The sequence below is a fragment of the Nycticebus coucang genome, chromosome 11 (assembly GCF_027406575.1).
Source record: "Nycticebus coucang isolate mNycCou1 chromosome 11, mNycCou1.pri, whole genome shotgun sequence".
Taxonomy (NCBI): domain Eukaryota; kingdom Metazoa; phylum Chordata; class Mammalia; order Primates; family Lorisidae; genus Nycticebus; species Nycticebus coucang.
Genome location: NC_069790.1, coordinates 121,050,042 through 121,072,076, shown reverse-complemented (window position 1 = coordinate 121,072,076; position 22,035 = coordinate 121,050,042). Strand labels below are relative to the sequence as shown.

Genomic DNA, 22,035 nt, shown 5'->3' with positions numbered 1-22,035 from the left:
TGGTTGGGTGGGGGCAGGGGGTCTGGTAAAGGGTTTCTTGATTCAGAGACAGGAGATCACTTGGGGGAGAGGAGAGCAACTAGTCTCTTTCAAGTTTAACCCAGAACATGTTCTGGATGGGGTAGAGCCAAACCCCACCCCTCCCACTCAATCTCAGGTGTTTGCCCCCAGCCACACCTGGTAGGGCAACTGACTTCATAAAAGTGGCTCCCGAGGGTGGGAAGGGGCTGTCCGAGAAACTGGAAGATGAGTACGGAGCATGGGCAACGGCAGCAGGCTGGGGGCCGTGGGGGCCGTGGGAGCCGCAGTTCTGGGAACAAGAAGTCCAAAAAGCGTTGCCGGCGTAAAGAAACCTACTCTATGTACATCTACAAGGTGTTGAAGCAGGTGAGAGGAGGGACGAGGTGTGAGGGGGATGTACTGGGAAATGTCTTACCGGGCACCACACCGGAAATGGGACTTGGTTTAACGCCAGCCCTGGGGAAAGCCCTTTGCCCTTGTTGTGTCCAGCATGAGGTGGCAGGACTTGATCTCACAGGTCTCTCCACTACCCAGTATCTCGCACACCTGTGACAGGCAGGTACCATGTAAAGCATGCTGCCTACCAACTGCCGGAAGTTCACAGGGCTTTTGGACAGACAAGATGATTAGGTGAGGGGACATAAAGGCCAAGGAGACGACACTGCTGTGCTAAAGGTGCTTGGGCACCAAGTATGGTACAAACAGGATATCTGAGGTGACTGAAGAGCAGGAAGGGTGAGCCAAAGTCTGGACATGCAGCATTGACTCCAAGGGGCTTAGGGTTTTCTTGCTTTACAAACCAATAACACAAAGCCCCCAAAGACACCATGAGGCAGCCAAATCATGTGACCAGATAATGGCAAACTGGCCACTAGGCAAGCCCTTAGCATCCTTCCTGTGTGTCACTCTCCCCTAACACAAAGGGGATGCAGGTACCCTTTATTAATCCATGAGAAGCGGCTAACTTCTGGGACTCAACACATTTTACAGACCCTTGGACACCAGTGGGTACCCAACAACCAGTCTGTTTGGGGGATCCAGAGCCACTGTCTTATTCAGAGCCAGGGCCAGGAGCAGGTGGGGGTAGCTGTGTTGCCAACCCTGGCTCACCAATCTGCCTAAAATTCTTACCCCTGTTAGATTCAGTCCCAGAGGTAGAACCTGCCTCCAGCTTGAACCCCAGTAGTGGTTTTAGTGGATTGACAACGTGTGTCTGGGGGTGCTCTTGGGTGGAGGGTGGACCCAGCTCTGATGTGGGTTGGCCAGAAGAAATGCACCAGAGGACAAACTCCCATGCCCTGAGGGAGGAGAATGGGAGTATTACCGAGCCCAGCAGCTTAGCCAACTTTAGGGCTCAAAAATTGTGTATGACTGGCTGGACCAGGCCTGGACTCGGCGAGGAGAGTGCTGCTGAGTTAGTTCTTTATCTCTCCCTGAGGGTGAGAGCCATTTCTCACTCTAGCAGCCCTAAGGATGGCAGGGTGTGCTGACTACAGAGGGGACTTGGGGTAAACCAACCTTGTGCCAGCTGCAGACTACCTGGGTGGTGGTGAGCAGAGGCAGTGGGGGAGCTGATGGTTGGATGTCAGGACCCTGGTTCCTGTGTGTTAGGGGACGGGCACAGGAAGGATGGGTCTTGCCCAGGCTAGTACTGTCTCCACTACTGGCTCCATGTAGGCCACTTCTCTCCCACTTCACACCTGACAAGGTCTATCTAGTCACTTTAAGATTGTCATCGGGTCCCTACCATTTGTTTTATTGGTGATCGCCTAGTCCAAAAGCTTGCATGACAGAAGAGGAAACTGATGCCCAGAGGAAAGTGTCTCATTCAGGGTCACACTGATTCATGGAACAAACACAGAACATGGGTCTCTTATCCCTTAGTTTGGTGCTGTGATTTTGTCATGTGCTCACTCTAGAGTACCTTGGTAACTGTCAACCTGCAGTCTCCCCTCTGGGAATAACCTTCGTTATGCTCAAATAAGGGTTCAAAGATGTCCATTCAGAGAAGAATGGAGGCCAGGCACAGTGGCTTATGCCTATAATCCTAGCACTCTGAGAAGCCGAGACAGGTAGAAGACCAGCCTGAGCAAAAAGCAAGACCCATCTCTACTAAAAATAGAAAAACTAGCCTGGTGTTGTGGCAGGTGCCTGTAGCCCCAGCTACCTGGGAGGCTGAGACAAAAGGAACACTTGAGCCCAAGAGTTTGAGATTGCTGTGAGCTATGACGCCACAACACTCTTCACAGGGTGACAGAGTGAGACTCTGTCTCAAAAAAAAGAAGAATGGAGATATGAACTATCATTCATCAATACCATGGAACAGCATGCAAATACATTAAATGAAAAAAGCAAGATGCACGTGTAACTGATCCCATTTGTTAAATATAGGTGCTTACATCTACTTGTACAGGAACTTAATAGTGTTAACTCTTAACGTTGGAATAACTTTTTTTTTTTTTAACTTGGATATAACATAGTAGTAAAAAGAAAACACAAATTCCTATTTGCATGTCTGTTGGCTTCTGGGGAGGGGCTGGCAAGGACTTGCCTCCTGCTTCTTCCCCCAGCTCCTGGGTGAGGTTTGTGGTGGAACCCCTGTTAACAGAGTGGTCCTGCTGTTTCTCCAGGTGCACCCTGACATCGGCATCTCTGCCAAGGCCATGAGCATCATGAACTCATTTGTGAATGATGTGTTTGAGCGGCTTGCTGGTGAGGCTGCCCGGCTTGCGCAGTACTCGAGCCGGACAACCCTGACTTCCCGAGAAGTCCAGACAGCTGTGCGGCTGCTGCTGCCTGGGGAGCTGGCCAAACATGCCGTGTCCGAGGGCACCAAGGCTGTCACCAAGTACACCAGCTCCAAGTGACCCAGGGACTGACGAATAAAGGGTGAATTGCTCCTGTGCACTTGGTGATTTGAAAGAGGGATGTGTGAAGTGGGGTGTAGTCTGGGGCAAGGAAGGCTACCTCCTACCACAGGAGGAATAACAACACTCACTCACATTTATAGTCCTTTAAAGTCTGCTGTCTGGGTGTGTCCGTGAGCAATGGGATAGTACTTTGTAAACATACAATGTTCTAATTGGTAGTGAGCTAAAGTAGGACTTGTTGCTTGGACTAATCCTGGGTTTACTGCTGGCTGCTTCCCTGAGCTTGAAACTCCTCATGTGTATTACTCTTTTAGGCTGTGGTTTTGTAATGCCATTTCCCGCCAACTATAACGTGTCCCATAGGACAGTTCTTGTGCTAGGTGAAAGGGCCACACGGATCTATTCATCAAGATACAAAACTCAGCCTGGGGTGGCACCTGTGGCTCAAGGAGTAGGGCGCTGGCCCCATATGCTGTGGGTAGTAGGTTCAAGCCCAGCTCCGGCCAAAAACCGGAAGAAAAAAAACAAAAAACAAAACTCAGCCTGGGTGTAGTGGCTCATGCCTGTAATCCTAGCACTCTGGGAGGCTGAGGTGGATGAGCTCAGGAGTTTAAGACCAGCCTGAGCAAGAGGAGACCCTGTCTCTAAAAATAGCTGGGGGTTGTGGTGGACGCCTGTGGTCCCAGCTACTTGGGAGGCTGAGGCAAGAGGATCACTTGAGCCTAAGACTCTGAGGTTGCTGTGAGCTGTGACACCAAGGCACTCTACCAAGGGTGACAAAGTGAGACTCTGTCTCAAAAAAAATATATATATACAAAAACTAAAGGTTCAGATCAGCTTCTAAACAACCTGATGAAATCAATAAGATTTTTTATTTTCTCCCAACATTTTCTTCCCCTTAACTTCAGAACAAATCAACAAGGATATAACTCTTCTTCCCTAATTTTATTTACAAAAATCTAGAACCCAGGCTTGGCACCTGTAGCACAGTGGTTACGGCACCAGCCACGTACACCAGGGCTGGTGGGTTCAGACCTGGCTCAGGCCAGCTAAACAACAATGACAACTGCAACAAAAAATAGCTCGGCATTGTCGTGGGCACCTGTAATCCCAAGTACTTCAGAGGCTGGGGCAAGAGAATCACTTAAGCCAAGAGTTTGAGGTTGCTGTGAGCTGTGATGCCACAGAACTCTACTGAGGGTGACACAGTGAGACTGTCTCAAAAAAAAAAAAAAAATCTGGAACCCACAGAAAAATTGCAAGAAAATACAATAGCCACTCACATCCCTCACCTAGATTTACCATCTAACATCATATCACATTTGCTTTTTCTCCATCTCCTGCAGCCCCTGCTCTATCCTGTGGGAATGTGGCCCATAAATTCTCTTCCAAACTTGAAGAGGGTGGAGTGAAGTGATGAGACTTAGACGAATCTAAAAATCCTTCTTTATGTTCCCTTTGTAATTGGGTAGATGTGGCTTCTTCTCACCTTCAGCTCCATGTGCTAAAAAGGCATCACCTTGTAATATGGCTGCAGTGCTATGTATTTCACATGCATTTTCTTAGACCTCAAACCTCACAGTGGGATTCTGAGAACAGAGAACTGATTTACATTTGGGTCCATAGCTGGCAAGCAGCAGGCCCAGGAGGTGCCCCCCCAGCCTCATTCCAACCCACTCCCCACTGTTTCAACCTGGCCATTAATGTGTGCCTCCTGGACCAGTGACATCCACACCAGCTGGGAGCTTATTAGAAATGAGGCTCTTGGCTGTCTGCCATGGTGGGTTACGCCAGGAATCCACCACTTTGGGAACTAAGGCATGAGCATCACTTGAACCCAAGAGTTAAGACCAGCCTGAGCAATATAGTGTGACTTCATCTCCACAAAAAAACAAAAATTAGCCAGGTATGGTGGTAAAAATCTGTAGTCCCAGCTACTCAAACTTGCACCCAGCAATTTGAGGTTGCAGTGAGCTATGATTGTGCCACTGTACTCCAGCCTGGAAGACAGAGCAAGGCCCCATCTCTAAAGAAAGAAATGCAGTCTCTTGGGGTTCACCTCAGATCTAGGATTAAATTCACATCTTAATAGGACACACTTTGAAGTTTGAGAACTCCTCCTCTTTGTTCCTCTTCCCCTCTGCCTCCCTTCTCCTTTCCTTGACTCTGTTCCTTATGTTTCTTTCTTCACAAGTCCCTACTTAACACTGAGTTCAAAAGCTCACTAGCTCGCCAGCTGACCAGCACAAGGCAGCTGCTGGTATAACGTCTTGTATTTACTGAAAAAAGGTCTCCCTAGCCTGTAGCAGCAGGTGGGTGGGCCCCAGATGTCACTGAGCAGCACCCACAGCACTAAGAATCCTTGACATAGGTCTAGTTCCTGTGAATGGTATAAACCAGGGGTCCAGTTCACTGTCCCTCAGACTGTTGGAGGGCCAGACTATAGTTTAAAAAAAAAAAAAAATGAACAAATTCCTATGCGCACTGCACATATTTTGAAGTAAAAAGAAAAAACAAACGGGAACAAATACAATCACACTGCCACCTGTGGCCCGTGGGCCATAGTTTGAGGACCCCTGGTATAAATTCTCTGCATAAGGTAGGCTAGGTTCTGCTCACTTTCACAAACAGGTCTTCTGACCCCAAATCCAGTGCCCCTCCCCCTCTATCACACAGGCTATGCTGAGGCACAGCCCTCTAAGGAATAAAGACAGGCAGTAGGTGGCGCCTGCGGCTCAGTGAGCAGGGCGCCGGCCCCATATACCGAGGGTGGCAGGTTCAAACCCATCCCCAGCTGAACTGCAACCAAAAAATAGCCGGGCGTTGTGGCGGGTGCCTGTAGTCCCAGCTGCTCGGGAGGCTGAGGCAGGAGAATCGCGGAAGCCCAAGAGCTGGAGGTTGCTGTGAGTCCTGTGACATCATGGCACTCTACCGAGGGTGGTAAAGTGAGACTCTGTCTCTACAAAAAAAAAGGACAGACAGTAATGTCTTACAGCATGCCTTATACCCAGAGCTGCACAGATTACAGGTGACTTCAAATAGACTCATTTCCTTCGAGAAATGAAAGAAAAATAGCCATGGGCGGCACCTGTGGCTCAAAGGGGTAGGGCGCCAGCCCCATATGCCGGAGGTGGCGGGTTCAAACTCAGCCCTGGCCAAAAACTGCAAAAAAAAAAGAAAGAAAAATAGCCACAATGAACACTACATTCTGCCCTAACCTTCCAAAGCCTAATATTTAGGCACTTGCCGCCACCATCCTCTTCCCTGCAGCACAGAGCTTCCAGGACAGAGATAAATGTCCCCAGTCCTGCACCCACCCACCTCCTTCCCCTTGGCCCTAGAACTTTGGGTATAATGGGTCAGAACTCTTCAAACCAAGTTGTTCTGCCCCCCTAGCTTTGGGTTCTGTGGATTCCATAATCAGCTCGAAAAGGGCAGCTGAGTAGGAGCAGGCACCATGTCTGAGGAGTGAGTATGGGCTGGAGGGGCCCTAGGGCTGGGAGAGCAAAAAGCAAAGCACCTCTCTGTTCCTAGGAGGCTGGGGGGGACTTGGGTGATAGGCCACCCTGGATGCTCTGCCTGTGGCCAGCTTTCACTCTGCAGACCCCATCTTGGACTATTAGCTCCAGAACAAGGGCTCTGCTCCAGAGAAGGTACCCTTGTCCATGCTCATCCTCACTCCCTCTCCCCCCAACATCCAGACCACTGCACCCTGGCTTGGAGGGACCCACTGCCTCTAACTACAAAAGACCCCCACCTTACAGAAGTGCCACTCTCTGGCTGCCTCCCTCCTAAACCCCTAAGGGCTACACACCTCCTCTCCTTGCTAATCCACCAGCCACCTCTACCTCACACCCCCTCTAAGCTAGGCCATACCTACTCACTCTCCTGTGGGCCCCTTGGTTCATTAAAGTTGGAAGGGCTGGGGGCTCAGAGCAGGGGTGCCGCCTTCCCTCCAGAGCCTACCAGCGCCTCTGGGAGTCCTCCCATGTGACCCTGCAAGAGCTGCTGGAGCAAGAGCAGCCTCTGCTGGAACCCGTGCCGGAGCGGGAGCGACAGTCCTTCCAGTACCGGATTGCGATGTTCTACCTGCACTACCTGGGGCTGATGCGCGGGTTTGACACCGCCTACGACCAGATGGTGCAGCCGCAGAAGCGGCGGCTGCTGCGCCGCCTGCTGGATTGCGTGGTGGTCCGCGTGCTGGAGCTCAAGGAAGAGCTGGTGCGAGTAGACCTGAGCGAGAACCACTGCCTGGACCGTGTGCTGCAAGATCTCAAGCTCACCCCGGTGAGCAGCAGCAGAGGGAGGAGGCGGGGTGGGAAGGGCAGACCTTGAACCTCTCATTTCCTTGGCATTTCCTTATATACGAGGGAAGCAGGGCCGAGCAGATGAGTGGACAGAGTAGAGTGTGGAGGCTGGGAAGACCCACGCACTGCTGTGGATCAGCAAGGAGATCCCTCAGAGGCCTGCTCCTCAAAGTGTGGTCTCTGGACTAGCCACGTCCACATATTGAATGCAGAAACTGCTGCCACATGGCAGACCCACTAAATGTGCGCCTGCATTTTACAGAACCTCAGGTGGCCTATGTGCACAGCCAAGTTCTAGAAGGCTGTTCTAACTCCAGGATGGTGAACAGAGTGAAACCCTGCCTCTGTTAAAATGATGATGATGATAATGATAATGATAATGATAATAATAATAATAATAATAATGCTGTTCTACAGCACAGAGCTTAAGCAAGGCCTCTGGTCCTGCCCCAAGGTTAGAGGTCAGTCACTGCTCCATAGCCAAGGCAGTCTCAAAGTTTCCCCTAGCAGATGCAACATGTACTTCAACAACAACAACAAAAAAAAATGATCTCCCAGACCCTGCCATTCTGATATGTTTAACTGATAAAGACCTAGGGATTCATATTCAAGAGCTTTCCAGTTGATTTTGATGCACAACCAGTTTTGGGCTCACTGCCACCTACCAAGATGCTCTAGAATTCCACTCCTGCTGGTGCAAAAGGTGGTGCAGAGGAAGAAGGGAATGACCCTTGGAAGGATCTGCCCCATAACACGTCAAGTTTCCCACCACAGGGCTGTAGGATGGAGAGAATAGTGACAAGGAGTGTATAAGCAGCTGGGAATGGCAATTGGTCAGCCAGGTGGCTCAGACTTCATTCCTGACTCTCTTTCCTCCATATTGCCCCAAAGGTGGATCTGGAGGTTCCAATCCCTAAATACTTCTTGTTGGAACAGTCCAGTGCTATACGGGAGCGAAGGCTGATGCTGGCTGAGATCTTGTCCAGAATGGAGCCAGTGTCCCCCCATGAGGTAAGTGGGGGAGACGCCCTCCCAGACTCTTCCCTTACCCCTTTCGAGACCCTACAACACACAGAGCAGCCCTGCTCTGCTCTATACCCACTCCATAGTGCTCTTTAGGTAACCTCTGGTTTCCTTCAAGGCTGCTCTTGTGTCATTGTAACCCTCCAGCTCTGAGACAAGACAAGCTCTGAGACCCACCTGCTCTGGGAGGACTCTGGTTCCAGCATATCCTTCGGTGGCTGATCTCCCAGCTGCCCACCTTGGACAAAAGCTCACCCTCACATCTCCCTACTCTTTTGCCCCCTTTCTGGTCAGAGCTTTCCAGGAATGCACCGGACTGAGGCCATAATTCTACTGCAAAAGGCTGAGCGGGCCAGGCAAGGCAGGCTCCGGGCCACCTTCATGCGAGAGATTCGAAGAGAGGAGGAGCGGGATCGGAGGATTTGGGAGGATGAGTGGCACAAATTTAGTCAGGACCAAGCAGCTGTCACAGTACAGAAGGTAACCTTGGGTGTCCAGGAGGATGGTTAGGAGAAGAGAGTCACCTCCTCCAGGAAACCTGCCAGGCTCAGCAATGGCTTACAGGAGTGTCTGGATTCTGTTTCCCATGACTAGATTCTAAACCAGAGAATTTAATAACCCAGTAAGCTTGTATTTTACTTGTTTATGATTTAATCTCCAGCTGTATTACATAAAAGGTCCAGAAGCAGAAGGATCATTAAAGTTAGGGGAGAAAGATCCATAATAGTGTAGCAAAACAGAGTAGATGATCATTCCAGAAACTCTTAAAACTGTTAAAAATGAGCCACTAAAATGTATCCTGATGAGACTGAGGATCGCTTGAACCCTGGGCAACATAGTAAAACCCCCATCTCTAAGAAAAGAAAGAAAAAAAGAAGACAAAAAAGATCCTGAGGTAAAGGGAAATATGATGAATAAATTAGATTTGATATGTACTCCAAATATCCTCAAGCTCTGTGCCATCAGGGTCACTCTTCAACATGGAAATATAATTACATTCTCCCATATTGCCCCATTGTGGAAGGCTCAGCCCCCCTAGGTTTCCCAAGCCCCCCCTAGGTTTCTCCTCTGTACAGCAACTCTACACGTCTCTGGGCCAGCCTTTGCTATCCACTCCTGTGTATGGACATGGCCTCTCCCACCTTTCCCTAAAATGCTGCTTGACAGGTTGACTCTAGGCAGAGGCAGTTGGCAGCCTGAGCAGAGACTGCAGGGGGCCCGGGAAGATTCTAGGGCTGCTCTCAGCTTCTGCTCCTGATGAAGCTCTGCCTGAGGTTACTGGCCCTGCCCTGGAGCTGCTTGCCACCTTTTCTTTCCAGAAACTGTTGACCTGAGGCTGGACCCTCTTTATCTATCTAAAACCACCTCCTCTCGCATCTTCTCTCTCTCAAGTCCCCACCCTCAAGAACTTCTGCCTCTTAGCCCACTAGAGGAGACTTACAAGGTCTTCCCACCAAAAAATATAACCAAAACACCAACAAACAACAACTCTGTGAAGATGTATCCTCTCCAAATGGGATAGATTTTTGCATTATTAATCAGTGCACTGAACATCCGGTCTGAGCCCCTGCTTTTGGGATGTCTGTACCAATGTTCAGCTAAGCAGAAGGTCCTTGGCCACAGGTCTCACTAAAGCAGGCCTAGTAAGGAGGATGGGCCCCAAAGATAGAGTCCTATCCTCCCCCAGAGAGCCAAAGCAAGTCTTTTTTGCCTCTATTGACAGATATCAATAGTACAGAAGTACAGTAGAACCTCCATAGTTGACCACCTCCCTACATTGACCACCTCCTTAAGCTGACCTAATTTTCACAGACGAAACATGCACCACATGTACATGTCAGTACAGTAGGCCCATTTCCTAATGTTGACCATTTGTTATAGTCCCTTGGGTGGTCACCTTACAGAGGTTCTACTTACTGTATTACATTCCATCCAGCATACTCACAAAAGGAACGAATGTATGAAGGACTTGTCATTGTGGGCTTGTCCTGTGCTGGTCAGGGGAACAGAAAGATGAAGGCAAGATGAGAGAACAGGAGCCAGCCCTGCTCCTAGATGCACTGCTATGCACATGGAAAGCCCTGGATGGCCTGCCTCTTGCTGCCCAGTATCCATGTCCCTGGCCAACCAGCACTCAGTGGTCCTCTGGACTGAAAGTGCCTAGGGCCTGGGAAAGACCATGGGTCTAGCTCTGCATTGATGGCTCTGGGGCCCAGGAGCAGTCACGTCCTGTCTCTGGCCTCAGTTCCTTAGGGTCAATAATGAAGGGAAGAAGGTCCACGTTCTCATGGTGCAGATGCTATGTGCCTGGGTGGAATCAATTATTCCAGCTGCCCTGAGAATTCTGGGGAATGCTTCTTGGACAAAGTGGTGCTGGATTCTGATCCAGTCCTCAAAATATATGGCAGATGAGGAGGGAATTCTTTTGGGAAGGGAGTCGGAGCTAGATGGCTTGTTGTTTGCCGGAAATCACCTGTTCCACCTGTTCCTGCTCAGTGTATACCTGAGCACCGAGTCCTGCCCTACCCTCTTCCTAGCCAGACCCTCCCTGAGAGAGTGGCTGCTGCCTGAGCCTGATGGAAAGTATCTGTGTCCCACATGTTCCCCACCCCCAGGTGTGGAAAGGTTACCTGCAGAGGAAACGCACTCAGCAGGACCGGCAAGCAGAGATGGAGTTCATTGGCATGGTGAGCCCAGAGCACAGGGCTGGCCAGTGCAGGCGCCCTCTCTCTCCTTTGACCTCTATGTCCTGTCCCGGAGCACAGACCTCTCCAGCCCCACACTGCCCATGGCACCCTCCACTTAGGCCAGGGTAGGGGTGGGGATCCTGGGTGAGAAGGACATGGAAAGACAGGAAAGCCACCCCGCCACATCCCTTCAAAGAGCCCCTAGAAGGATCTCTAGGTGGGTTGAGGAGCATAGAACAGAGCATCCTGGACCCCACATCCCTGCACCCGGCTGGAAGGAGGTGCTGCATGGTAGGTGCAGGCGGAGTACCCCCACTGCCCACTGCAGCTGAGGATATCCACCGGGGCTGTGATGGAGTGGGGGCACACTCCCCCAACTGGGGCCGTGCAAGCCACAGACTCCCTATTTGTTCTATGGACCCCAGACTTGATTCTGTGCAGGGGGGATGGCAAAGTATGAGCTGTGTAATGTGTGAGTGCCCACACAGAGGAGTGTAGATGGTGGAGGCAGAGGCCCTGGGTGTGCCAGTGTGTGTGTCCAGGTGGCTTGAGTTGGCCCCTGCTCCTGTCTGTCCTCTGCTCTCTCACAGTTCACTGGTCTGGTGAGTCTCCTCTGCCTTAGGAAAGGAAGGTCATGCCCCCGGGACAAGGAGAAGGAGTTTGCCTAGACAGATCCCACAGAGGCCTGGTTGGCAGAGGGAGCTGAGAAGGGCTGGGCTAGGGGCCGGAAGGTTGGTGGGAAGGCAGCTTTTCCAGGTCTGGCAGCATCCAGGGTGGAGCCAGGGTGTTTTGACAGACTAGGAGGCCCCACTGGAGCCAGGGACCTTCAGGAGGAGGAAGCAGTGGGGTCCCTGTGGGAATGGAGGTGAAGACTTGGTGGGGCTGGAAAAGAAGGTGAAGACTTTGAGGGGACTGGCTGGAGAGCTACACCCTCAGGAGGCAGGAGCAGGAGGAGGGAGGCAGGGTTGAGCCTTGGTGTTGGGGGGTGCACAGCACGGCAGTGGGTGAGGAATGAGCCTGGCCGCCCAGGCCCATCAACAGTGTGAGCTCAGCGTTTTTCGGTAATTGTCTCTGCGCAGAGTGATATTTAAAATACATTTGGGAGCCAATGAGGCGGGAAAGTGGCTGGGAGAACGGCTGCTGCGGGGTGGGGGCTGGGCCGGGGGCTCCAGAGGAGGGTGTGCTGGAGGGGGGCGCCCGGATGCATCTAGCAAACTCATTACCAGAGTAATTTACACAGACGAATTTTGGCTCCAGACACAGTTTCTCCTGACGCAGGCCTGCCAGTTGTCCGTGTGGGTGTGAGACCGCTTGTGTGCGGGTGTGCAGGGGTAGGAGTAGGTGCTAACTGGTGCTGGTCCTCTCGTGCCCACCTCTGAGCCCCTCGGCCTCTCTCTCTGCTCCCCTAGCTGCCCCCACCCAACCAGGGGGAGCATCTAGGCATCATTTCCCAGGCTTGCCTTGGTGATGAAGTCCGGAGGCTCCGCCAGGTGGAAAAGGAGGAGGAGTTCCAAGTGGCCATGGAGAAGGCCCACAGCTCCCTGACAGAGACCGAGGGGCCTGACATGAAGGAGCATATGAAGGAACAAATCCGTCAGTGGTTCATCGAGTGCCAGTCAGTGTCTTCATAATCCTCCACCTCTCAGTCCCTTCTCACACCAGTGTCCCCAAGGCTGCTCTTGCCCTGCTAGCCCCATTCTGCCCTCTGGTCCAGACTGCCTCCCTCCCCCACTAACTCTGATGTACAAGACCATCTCACACCTGACTTCCTGTTTCCACAAAGGGGAGGAAATGCCGGGTAGGATGGGAGGAGCCTCTATGAATGCCCCTACAGGGTCTGTCTTTTCTGTCTGCAAATGTCCATTCTTTCCCTCCCTCCTTCCATCTCCCTGAAACTTCATCTTTCTCCACTCTTCCATCGGTCCATCCACTACCCTTCTATCCACCCATCCAGGTCTCCATCCATCCATTTACCATCCATCTGTGCTGTCAACCCCCAGTGTACCCCCACTACCATCCATCTCTCTCTCCAACCATCTTATGTTCACTTAGCGCCCTTACTGGTCGGTTCCCTGATTATCCAGATGAGTCCTCAGGTGGATCCTACCTGATCTTCGCAGACAAAACTCCAGAACAGGTACCCTGGAGGACAGGAGGTTTTCTGTAGCAGGTGGAGCCCAAGGTTGCAAAGAGTAGGGATTGTGGGCTGAAGGAGGCAGCAGGTGGGACAGGGGTCAGCCTCAGAGGAAGCACAGGTGGCCGAGAGACTGTATGGAGAAGGGAGTGAGGGCAAGAGGAGCCTGTGGCAGGGGAAGGTGTCCATCGTCAGGGAGGGGAGATGATGTGTCTGGGGACACTCATGGCTCCAGATCACTGTGGCCCAGGGGAGGCAGCTGCTTAGATCCCCACACTCCTTCTTAGGCTCCCCTTTCTCCCTAGCCCCCAGCGAAGTCTCCGGACCCCGTCTAGGCCCAGGGGATCCTTGGTCCAGCCCAAACTAAGACCCTGTTAGAGACGTTTCTTCTGAAACATCTTTCGTCCTCGTTGGTCACAGGTAAGAATGGAGCTGGAGATGCAGGTTCAGGAGAACAAAAAAAAAGACCAAGAAAAAAATAAGGAGAAAGAAAATGATAAAAAGGAGAAGAAGAAGAAAGGGAAGGAAGAAAAGGCCAAAAAGGGGGTAAGATGCCTCCTGGAAACGAGGAGCAAGTGGGCAGGGAGGAGGGGAGCCTCCTGGTAGGAGGGCTGGGCAGAGGGGAGGGTCAGGGCCAAGAAGGTCATTTCTATTTTAGGAAGACGTAACACTGCAAGTGCTGCCATCCAAGGTCATCCCTGCAATTAACGCAGGACATGAGGAGTACTTGAGTAAGGAGGGCCAGGGAGTGTACCTGGGCCTTGTGGAGTCCTGGGGCCCTGGGTCCTGTGGAAAGTGGGCCTCTGCCATGTAGACTATGAAGTGGCTGTGTGTGTGTTTCGGCTGTGGCTGTGTGGGTGTATGCACATGTGGCTTTGTGACTATGTGTGTATGGCCATGTAGTTGTGTGACTATGTACGTGGCTATATGTCTGTGTGGTTATGTGTGTGGCCGTGTGGCTGTGTGTGGGGGGGTATGTGCCTGTGTGGCTGTGTGTGTGCGGGGTGTAGCTATGTGGCTGTGTGTGTGAGACCATGTGGCTGTGTGTGTGTGTGTGCATGTGGCTGTGTGTGTGGGGGTGTGTGTGTGACTGTATGGCTGTGTGGCTGTGTGTGAGTGTGTGGGTGTGGCTGTGTTTGTTGGTGGGTGGGTATGGCCATGTGTATGGGGAGGTGTGGCCATGTGGCTGTGACACTGGGTGTGTGTGGCTATGTGGCTATGTAGGCTGAGGGGACAGCGGGAGATGTATGTGATTCCTTGGCTAGGGGTGTCATGGCTTGGGTCTAAATCCAGGGGTCACAGGCCCTGGGCTCACGCTTCGTCTGAGGTCGGGGTAGGAGCATTGCTGGGGGCCAGAAGGGAACAGGTCCCTGACCCATGTCTGTGCATGTACACATGTATGCATACCCAGAACTCTGACCTTCAACACAGCCCTCCATTTCAGACCTGTGGAAGAATCGACATGAGGGCATGCACCCCAGTCAGAACTTTGACTCTGAGACGCTCCGGGAGGAGAAGAGGAAGGAAGTGGAGCGGGAGATCCGGGTACAGGTGAGCGCTGGTCAGGGCTTCCCTGTAGGCCAGCCACTCTGGCCCTCTTCTGTACCAGGTACCCCTGGCCTATACCAGGCTTGTCCCCAGCCCTCTGTCTGCCTCCCTCTTATCCTCAATCCCCTACCCCTGGCCCAATTCATCCTCTGTGGACCTCTCTACCTGCCTGGCACAGTCCCAGTTACTCTTGCTGCGCAGGTCAATTCCCACCTTCTTCTGCTTCCCTGTCCCCCTCTCTCCCTGGGGAGTCTGACATAGCAGGGCTGTGAAGGCACGGAAAGGGCTCAGAGCTGGGGTCAGACTGGACCAGGGACTGATACCCCACCATATCGTCAGGAGCCCTCTGACATTATGACCCTCCCATGCCGGGTGCTTTAGGAGCATTTGATCATGTCTTCTTTCTCACAATCCATAAGGGAGGTACCATGGTTTTTACAATGGTACACAGGGAAACTGAGGCTAAAAGGTTGTGTGAGTACTCCCTGAGGTCACGGAGACCTCGAGGGGTGGATCTTGGGCTTGAACTCCACCTGGGGGCTTCTCCCCATGTTGTCCACTGTTGAGAGCAAGGCTCAGGGAAAGCAGGACTAGGTGTAGAGAGGTGGAGGGAGGGAGGAGAACGCAAAGACATACATGGGGAGGAGTTGATGGCTGTCCCTGTTGCCCTCACTAGGCTCATGGGTGCTTCTGGAAGGCTCCTCCCTCCTCTTTGCCATGCCTGCCTCCTCACCTCTCTTCAGTCCTCCCTAGCCCCAGGCCACCCTGCCCCTGCTATCTCCCCCAGGTGGATGAGCTGATGCGCCAGGAACTAAGGAACCTGCAACTGGCTGTGGACAGAGAGGAGGGAAGACCCTTGAAGGCTCCAAAGGCGAGATGAGGCGGTGGGGCCCAGCAGGGGAGGGCACAATGGGACAGGAAAGGCCCAGAGAACAATGAGCTATGTGTTTGTTTCCAACCAGAAAAAGCCTGGGAAGAAAATTGGCAAGAGGAAGGAAAAAGATCTGACCTCAAACAGGTAGCAGACCCTCCGGTGCCTGCCTTGCATGGTGGTGGTAGAGAACAGGCCTCACTGCTAGTCCTTGTTCTGCTGCTATGTGACCTTGGGAAAGCCACTTACCTCTCTGACTCCCTGGCCTTGTTCACCAAGTTCCTGTTCTGCCAAATGCACGAGATAGCTGTGCGGGCATAATGCAGAAAGTGACACAAATGGAGTCTGTGATATCAGTACCTCTGCTCCCTCCTTCCAGGTGCTCCCTTCCCCCTGAACCTCCTGGAGGGGGCCACTGAGGGCCTTTCTACTTCATGAGCACATTGACATGAGCCTCTTTAATGGTCGTCCCTCCCAAGAGGGTTTACATCTTAAGAGTGGTTTCTAAGCAGAAGGCAGTGCTTAATCCAACAACTGGTTTCTCATGGAGGACCTGTGGACAGAGGACATCACCATCACACCTCTCACAGAGCATCCACTATGGGAGGCCTGCACCTTGGGGTGGTGATTTGGTTCTGTGCCCTCTGGATGTGCCTGTCCAGTGGCACTATTGATGTTTTGAGTCACTAATATATGGGCAGGAGGATCACTTACTCAACCCCTGCCCAGAGTCCCCTGTCTCTGCCCTCGGTCTCCTTAGCCCTTGCTTGAAAACACCCTTGAGGTCTTCCTGCATCATCCCAGGTCCCTGGACACTCTGTACGAAGAACTTGTCATTTTTGGCCTTCTAAAGAAGAGTGAGACGGTAGCACTGAAAGACTACATTGGTGAGACCCTTCCCCCAGTCTCTGTTCCCAGCCTGGGAAACAGTGCTTGAGGCTCCCCACAACCCCAGCCCACCATCCACGCCTTCCCCTTGGGGGACTACCACTGACAGGATGGCCACCTGTCCCCTTAGGTGACTGCCTCTATCTTGGATCCACTCTGACTTTTGCAAACAAGTTGCCCATGCCCTCCCTGTTTGACATACGGCAGAACATGGCCTTGTATGCAGTCCTACGTCTTGGTAAGAGGCCCTGGGGAGTGAGAAGAGATAGTGCCAGGCAGGTGGCTGTCAGGGTAGGGGTTGGGGTTCAGGGCAGGGTTACTGAGGCAAGCATGTCCAGCCTGGGCCTCCAATCCCCAGAGCCTCCTGCCTTCTCCAGGCCCTGCTGGAGGTGACACCTGGACTGAGCCACCCTGGAAGTCATGTGGGTCTTTGACCGACACAGCTAGTCCCTCACTCATCTCAGTGACAGCTCAGATGATGGGTGCTCTCCAGGCTGCATGGTGTGGTGCCCACTGTCCCTCCATGTCTGTGTCCTTCCCATACCTGTAGTACCCTAGAAGATCAGTGGCGCAGCCCTATTAAATATCAGGGACAGAGATCTTTGCAGCCATGTCTCAAGTGCCTTTTAATTCTGCCCTGTCATAGCCCAGGAGTGGAAGCATCTGGTATAGAAAACAGAAAGGGTGTTGGAAGGAGGTGCCAGGCTGCCTCCTGACCACACATGCAGCTCTTCACAGCTGAGACTGCCAAGCCATTCAAGTCTCCAGGCTGCACCTCCCAACTTGAGCCCCAGTGGAACTGCACAGACATTGGGGGACAGTAGTACAACCAGGACCTGAACCTCATCCTCCCTGCCAGTCCTATCTCACATAGGGCCCTCTGCAGCCCCTCCCCTGCTCCTGGCTCACTACCCACCTCTGGCCTCTGCTTCCTTCCTCTCAGGCTCCCCAGACATCCACGCCATGGCTCCCCTCATCCGCTCCATCCTCCTGGTGGGCCCCTCTGGCATGGGAAAGAAGATGCTAGTCAAGGCTGTGTGCACAGAAACTGGTGCCAACCTGTTCGACCTGTCCCCCAGCAACCTGGAGGGCAAATATCCTGGCAAGACTGGGACACAGATGATGGTGCATATGGTCTTTAAGGTCTGGGGCCCATGATTTTTGGCATTTCTGGTTCTTAGACTTGTGATGACAGAGCAGGGTGGGCTTTATGCTGAAGAGGTTGCCCATCAGCTTATTTGGTATGATTTCAGGAACTGAACTGGTCAGGTCTCTCTGCCAGCTCTGGCTAGGAGCTTGGGTTCCCCCTAGAGCCTCTGTGCAGGGGCAAGTGGGGAGACAGAGCCTTTTCTTTTCACAGTAAGACAAGGCTTAGCATGCTACCCCCCATGGAGGGCAGAGGCTTGGTCCATACTGAGGATGTGGGGCTGGCAGGAAGTGGGACATGGAAGCTGAGGGCTCCAAGGTCAGCTCTGGTCCTGGGTGATGAGACCCTGGAGTCTGATTTCGACTCTCCAACCTGTCCAGGTGGCCCGGCTCCTGCAGCCCTCTGTGATCTGGATTGGAAATGCCGAGAAGACCTTCTATAAGAAGATCCCCAAAGAAGACAAGGAGGTGAGGGAGCGCAGACATGCAGTGCCCTGTGGGCAGGGCCGCCAGTAGGGCTTCTTTCTGGCACTCTAAACCTCACCTATTGGGACCTTGGACAAGTCCCCTCCCTTCCTCACACCTGATTTCCTGTTTCAGAGTAGGGTGGACAGCACCCCCTGGGCTGAGCCTGGGGCCTGTGCTTCAAGATCCTTGGATGTCCCATCACTGTGTCCAATTCTTTTATATCTGGGGCAGATGGACCCAAAGAGAATAAAGAAGGACCTCACCAAGGCCATGCGACTGCTGGTTCCTGGAGACCGTGTGATGCTGATTGGGACAACCGCCCGGCCGCATCTGGCAGAGCTGAAAGGGCTATGCCGGGTCTACGAGCGGATTCTTCTGATGCCCCGGCCCGACTATGCTTCTCGCTTTGGTGAGGTCTGGGAACAGGGAATGGCCAGAGAGGAGCCAAGGGACTGAGACCCCTGCAAAAGTCTGCCCATCTCTTTTCCCACCACCCACTGCTGCTATGAGCGCTCGCCTCCATGGCCAAATGTTCTGGAAGGGCTGCTGGTCAAGCAACCCAGTGGCCTTAGTCCTGCCTCTGATGTGTGGACACAGGCAGGTCACAGACATCCTCCAGGGAGACAGTCCTTATCTCTGGGGGAGAGGAGCTGATGGGTGGGATGATGGGTGCTCTCCAGGGGCACAAGGCAGAGGCTGGTCAGGCCATGCTGCACGGTGTGGTGCCCACTGTCCCTCCATGTCTGTGTCCTTCCCCATACCTGTAGTACTCTGGAAGCATATGATAGAAGCCCGGGGAATCCAAATGACCCGAAGCCTGGACATCAGTGCCCTGGCCAAGGTGTCTGATGGCTACACGCCCGGTCACATTCTCCAAGCCATCCAATCAGTGATGAATGAGCGGCGGCTCCTGCAACTGGCCAAGCGGCCCCTGGTGGCCTCAGAATTCCTGGGACATCTGGCAAAACTAGATCCAGTATACAGGGAGGAAGAGGAGTCCATGAAGGTGAGGCTGATGGGGGCTGAGGCTGCCAGTAAGCTGTGCCTGTCAGGGAGTCAACTCCCTGAAACACAACTTGGACCCCTTCCTCTGCTCCCCGAGATGATTGGTTTAAAATGAACAAGAGACTCCATGGGAAGGAAAAGAGAAATGACTATGAAAGGCCAAGGAGTAGGAGCCTGTGGGCAAAACCATCTCACCTAGTTTCCAAAAGGGCCACCTAAATATTAGGAGCTCTCAGCTGGTCAGCCACCCAGATCCCCCTGAGTCGGTGTCCCCTGGACGAGTAGGGTGGCACTGGGCATCCAGGAGAGAGGGCTGCAGGAGTGGAGGAAGAAAAGTTTGCCTTGAGATGGCTGGCACTGTGGCCTAGAGTATTGAGTGGGGAGCAAAGGGAACCCCATTTCTCCAGGATTTCCAGGCTTTGAGGGGGAGAGGAGGCTGCTGAGAGCACAGGGTCCATAGAAGGGGAGGGGTGAGGTCAGGAGGCAGAACCCAGAGTCAGGTCCGAGGGACTTGCCCCTCCTGCTTGTACCACCCCAGGACTGGTACTTCAAGACTCCACTGGGCAAGAAGAACCTGAAACTCAGCAAGGAGCATCTGGAGGCTGAGGAAGCCAAGCTGGCCAAGGAGAAGAAGAAAAGGAAATGATGTCTGAGGCCGGAGGGTGCCTAAGATTAGTGGGGTGGGAGTGGGGAATGCCCCAAGGGTGAAGGGACAGAGGGCAGAAGCATAAATGCCCAGATGACTCAGGGACACTCTCTTGTCCGTCCATGTCCATGTCTTCCCACCCCTCCCTCTGTGCCCCACCTGTGCCGGCCCCATCTGACCCCTGCCTCTTTCTCCTGGGCTCTGCCCCCTCCCCCCCCCAGCTCACCTCTATCTCCCTGCTCTGGCTCCTAGATCCCTGTCCTGGGCTCCCACCCCCATGACTTCATCTCCTTGTTATTGCTCTGTCCTGGATCCACAGTTCTCTTCCTCCTCAAGGTATTTAAGGGAGAAAAAAATGCAAAGAGAAGGCAAGATGGAAAAAGGAGAGAGGGGAGAAGGAAGGTCCATAGTTAGTATAGAAAAAAAAAAGAAGAGCTTGGAAGGGGGGCATCCCTGGGGTTAACCCTACTCCCACCGTGCACTGGTTCCCTATGTGATCTGGACAATGTTTTCCCTTCTCTGGGCCTCAGTTTTCTTACTTGTGTGGTGAGGAGAGGCTGGACCAGCCCTCACTAACATTCCTTCGACCCTAGGGTTCATTTATTCCAGCAAATGTATCTGGGAAGTCAGGAGGTGAGGGTGCTGGGTGAGGAGGGTTGGGGAGCTGAGCAAGGGTATGGGGAAGTGGAGGGACTTTGTGGCCAGGGCTGTTGGTAGACCCAATGCCTGTTCTGAGTGATCTTCTCCTCTTTCCTCCAAAGATCCCACCCTTGGTACCTTGCCTGCCCCAGATCTGCACTTTGTCTTCTGACCCACAGCCTATTCTCCAGAGCTTGATGGGACACAGCCTCTTGCTCCTGGGGGCTGGGGGGAGTCCATCTGTGGGATTCCCCTTGCTAGAGAGAGAATAGTTCAGGGGCAGGTGAGTCAGGAAACTTGGAGAGCAGGGGCAATCATACCACCAAGGGCTGGGGAGCCCCAGAGTTCTCTGGGAAAAGACAGACCCATGGAGTGCACACTGTACAAGGGTGTGACTGAAGGTCAAGGTGCGTCCACAGGCAGTAAGAGCCAGTACAAGACCTAAAACTGGAAAACACTTGAAGAAAACATAAGGGAAAGCTCCATGACATTGGCCAGGCAGAGATTTCTTGGATATGACACCCAAAGCACAACAAAAATAGACAAAAGGGATTGCATCAAACTAAAAAGCTTCTGCACAGAAAAGGAAATAATAGAGAAGAAATAACCCAAAGACTGGGGAAAAATATACTGCAAATCAAACATCCAATAAGGAGCTAATATCCAAAATATACAAGGAACTCAAACTACTCAATATACCAAGAAAACAAATAATCCTGTTTACAAATGGGCAAAAGGCTGAATACACATTTCTCAAAACTCAAAAGAAGACGTATAAATGGTCAACATATATATGAAAAAAATGCTAATATCTCTAACCATCATAGAAATGCAAATTAAAATTACAATGAACTTTCACCTCACATATATTAGAATGGCTATTGTCAAAAAGGTAAAAGATAAGTGTTGACAAGGACATTGCACTGTTGGAGATATTGTAAATTAATACAGCCATTTTGGGAAGTAGTATGGAAGTTCCTCAGAAAACTAAAATTAGAATTGCCTTATGAGGCAGAAATCACAGTACTGGGTATATACCCAGAGGAATTGAAATCAGCACGTGGAAGAGACTGAAATCAGCACTCCTCTGTTCATTGCAGCACTATTCACAAAGCCGAGATGTGGAAGCACCTAAGTGTCCATCAGTGGAAGATGCATATAGAAAATGAGGCACAGCATCCTCCAGGGACACTGTCTGGAGGCGCTCAGAATAGTGCAGCATTTGACATGTGGTCCTGGGCTTTCCTAACAATACGGCCTCTAACAAAACCAGGCTATCCTGACCCCCTGCTAATAGGATCATTATCCTTTATAACAGGAAGGTTGGGGTAGCACCAATATCTACATGCAGCACCTGCCCAGGTAGGTTGCAGGTGTTCATGCTGCGGGACCCTATTTATGAGGGTGTCTAAAGTGGCAAAACATGCCAGCAGAGCTCTGGTGGTTCCACATGTGCTCCTTGTGTCTGTGACAGGATCACATGTGCTTTCCCATTAAGGAGCAGAATGTTGTCGTGGAATTGTTGAAGGCATAGCATAGTCAGGATGCTAAATTTAAAAAAGGAAAGTTTTTTTTTAGTAATAAAAATTGAAAGGCCCCCCCACAAAAGTGAGGTATATACACATTGAATACTATTCAGCCTTCAAAACAGGAAATTCTATCATTTGTGACAATACTGGTGAACATTACAGGATTATGTTAAGTGAAATAAGCCAGGCATAGAGTTACAATACCACATGATCTCACTCGTATGTGGAATCTAAAAGATCATAGTTGTGGAAG

The 22,035-nt window shown here is 52.0% G+C and overlaps 2 protein-coding genes across 2 annotated transcripts; both read left to right on the top strand.

Moving 5' to 3' along the window:
• Positions 1 to 246: 246 nt before the first annotated feature.
• LOC128598420 (histone H2B type 2-K1) lies at positions 247 to 2,888 on the top strand. The gene is made up of 2 exons (XM_053608750.1): positions 247 to 387; positions 2,652 to 2,888. Exons 1-2 carry the CDS (start codon positions 247 to 249, stop codon positions 2,886 to 2,888), a joined length of 378 nt encoding a protein of 125 aa, XP_053464725.1.
• Positions 2,889 to 6,348: 3,460 nt separating this feature from the next.
• Positions 6,349 to 19,721, top strand: IQCA1L (IQ motif containing with AAA domain 1 like). Its single transcript, XM_053608749.1, has 19 exons — positions 6,349 to 6,359; positions 6,761 to 7,178; positions 8,090 to 8,209; positions 8,516 to 8,701; positions 10,837 to 10,908; positions 12,318 to 12,523; positions 12,961 to 13,045; positions 13,463 to 13,588; positions 13,701 to 13,773; positions 14,487 to 14,593; positions 15,378 to 15,461; positions 15,553 to 15,608; positions 16,266 to 16,348; positions 16,480 to 16,587; positions 17,293 to 17,492; positions 17,877 to 17,963; positions 18,195 to 18,372; positions 18,731 to 18,969; positions 19,507 to 19,721. The coding sequence occupies exons 1-19, from the start codon at positions 6,349 to 6,351 to the stop codon at positions 19,612 to 19,614; spliced, it is 2,547 nt and encodes an 848-aa protein (XP_053464724.1). The 3' UTR covers positions 19,615 to 19,721.
• The last annotated feature ends 2,314 nt before the right edge of the window (positions 19,722 to 22,035 follow it).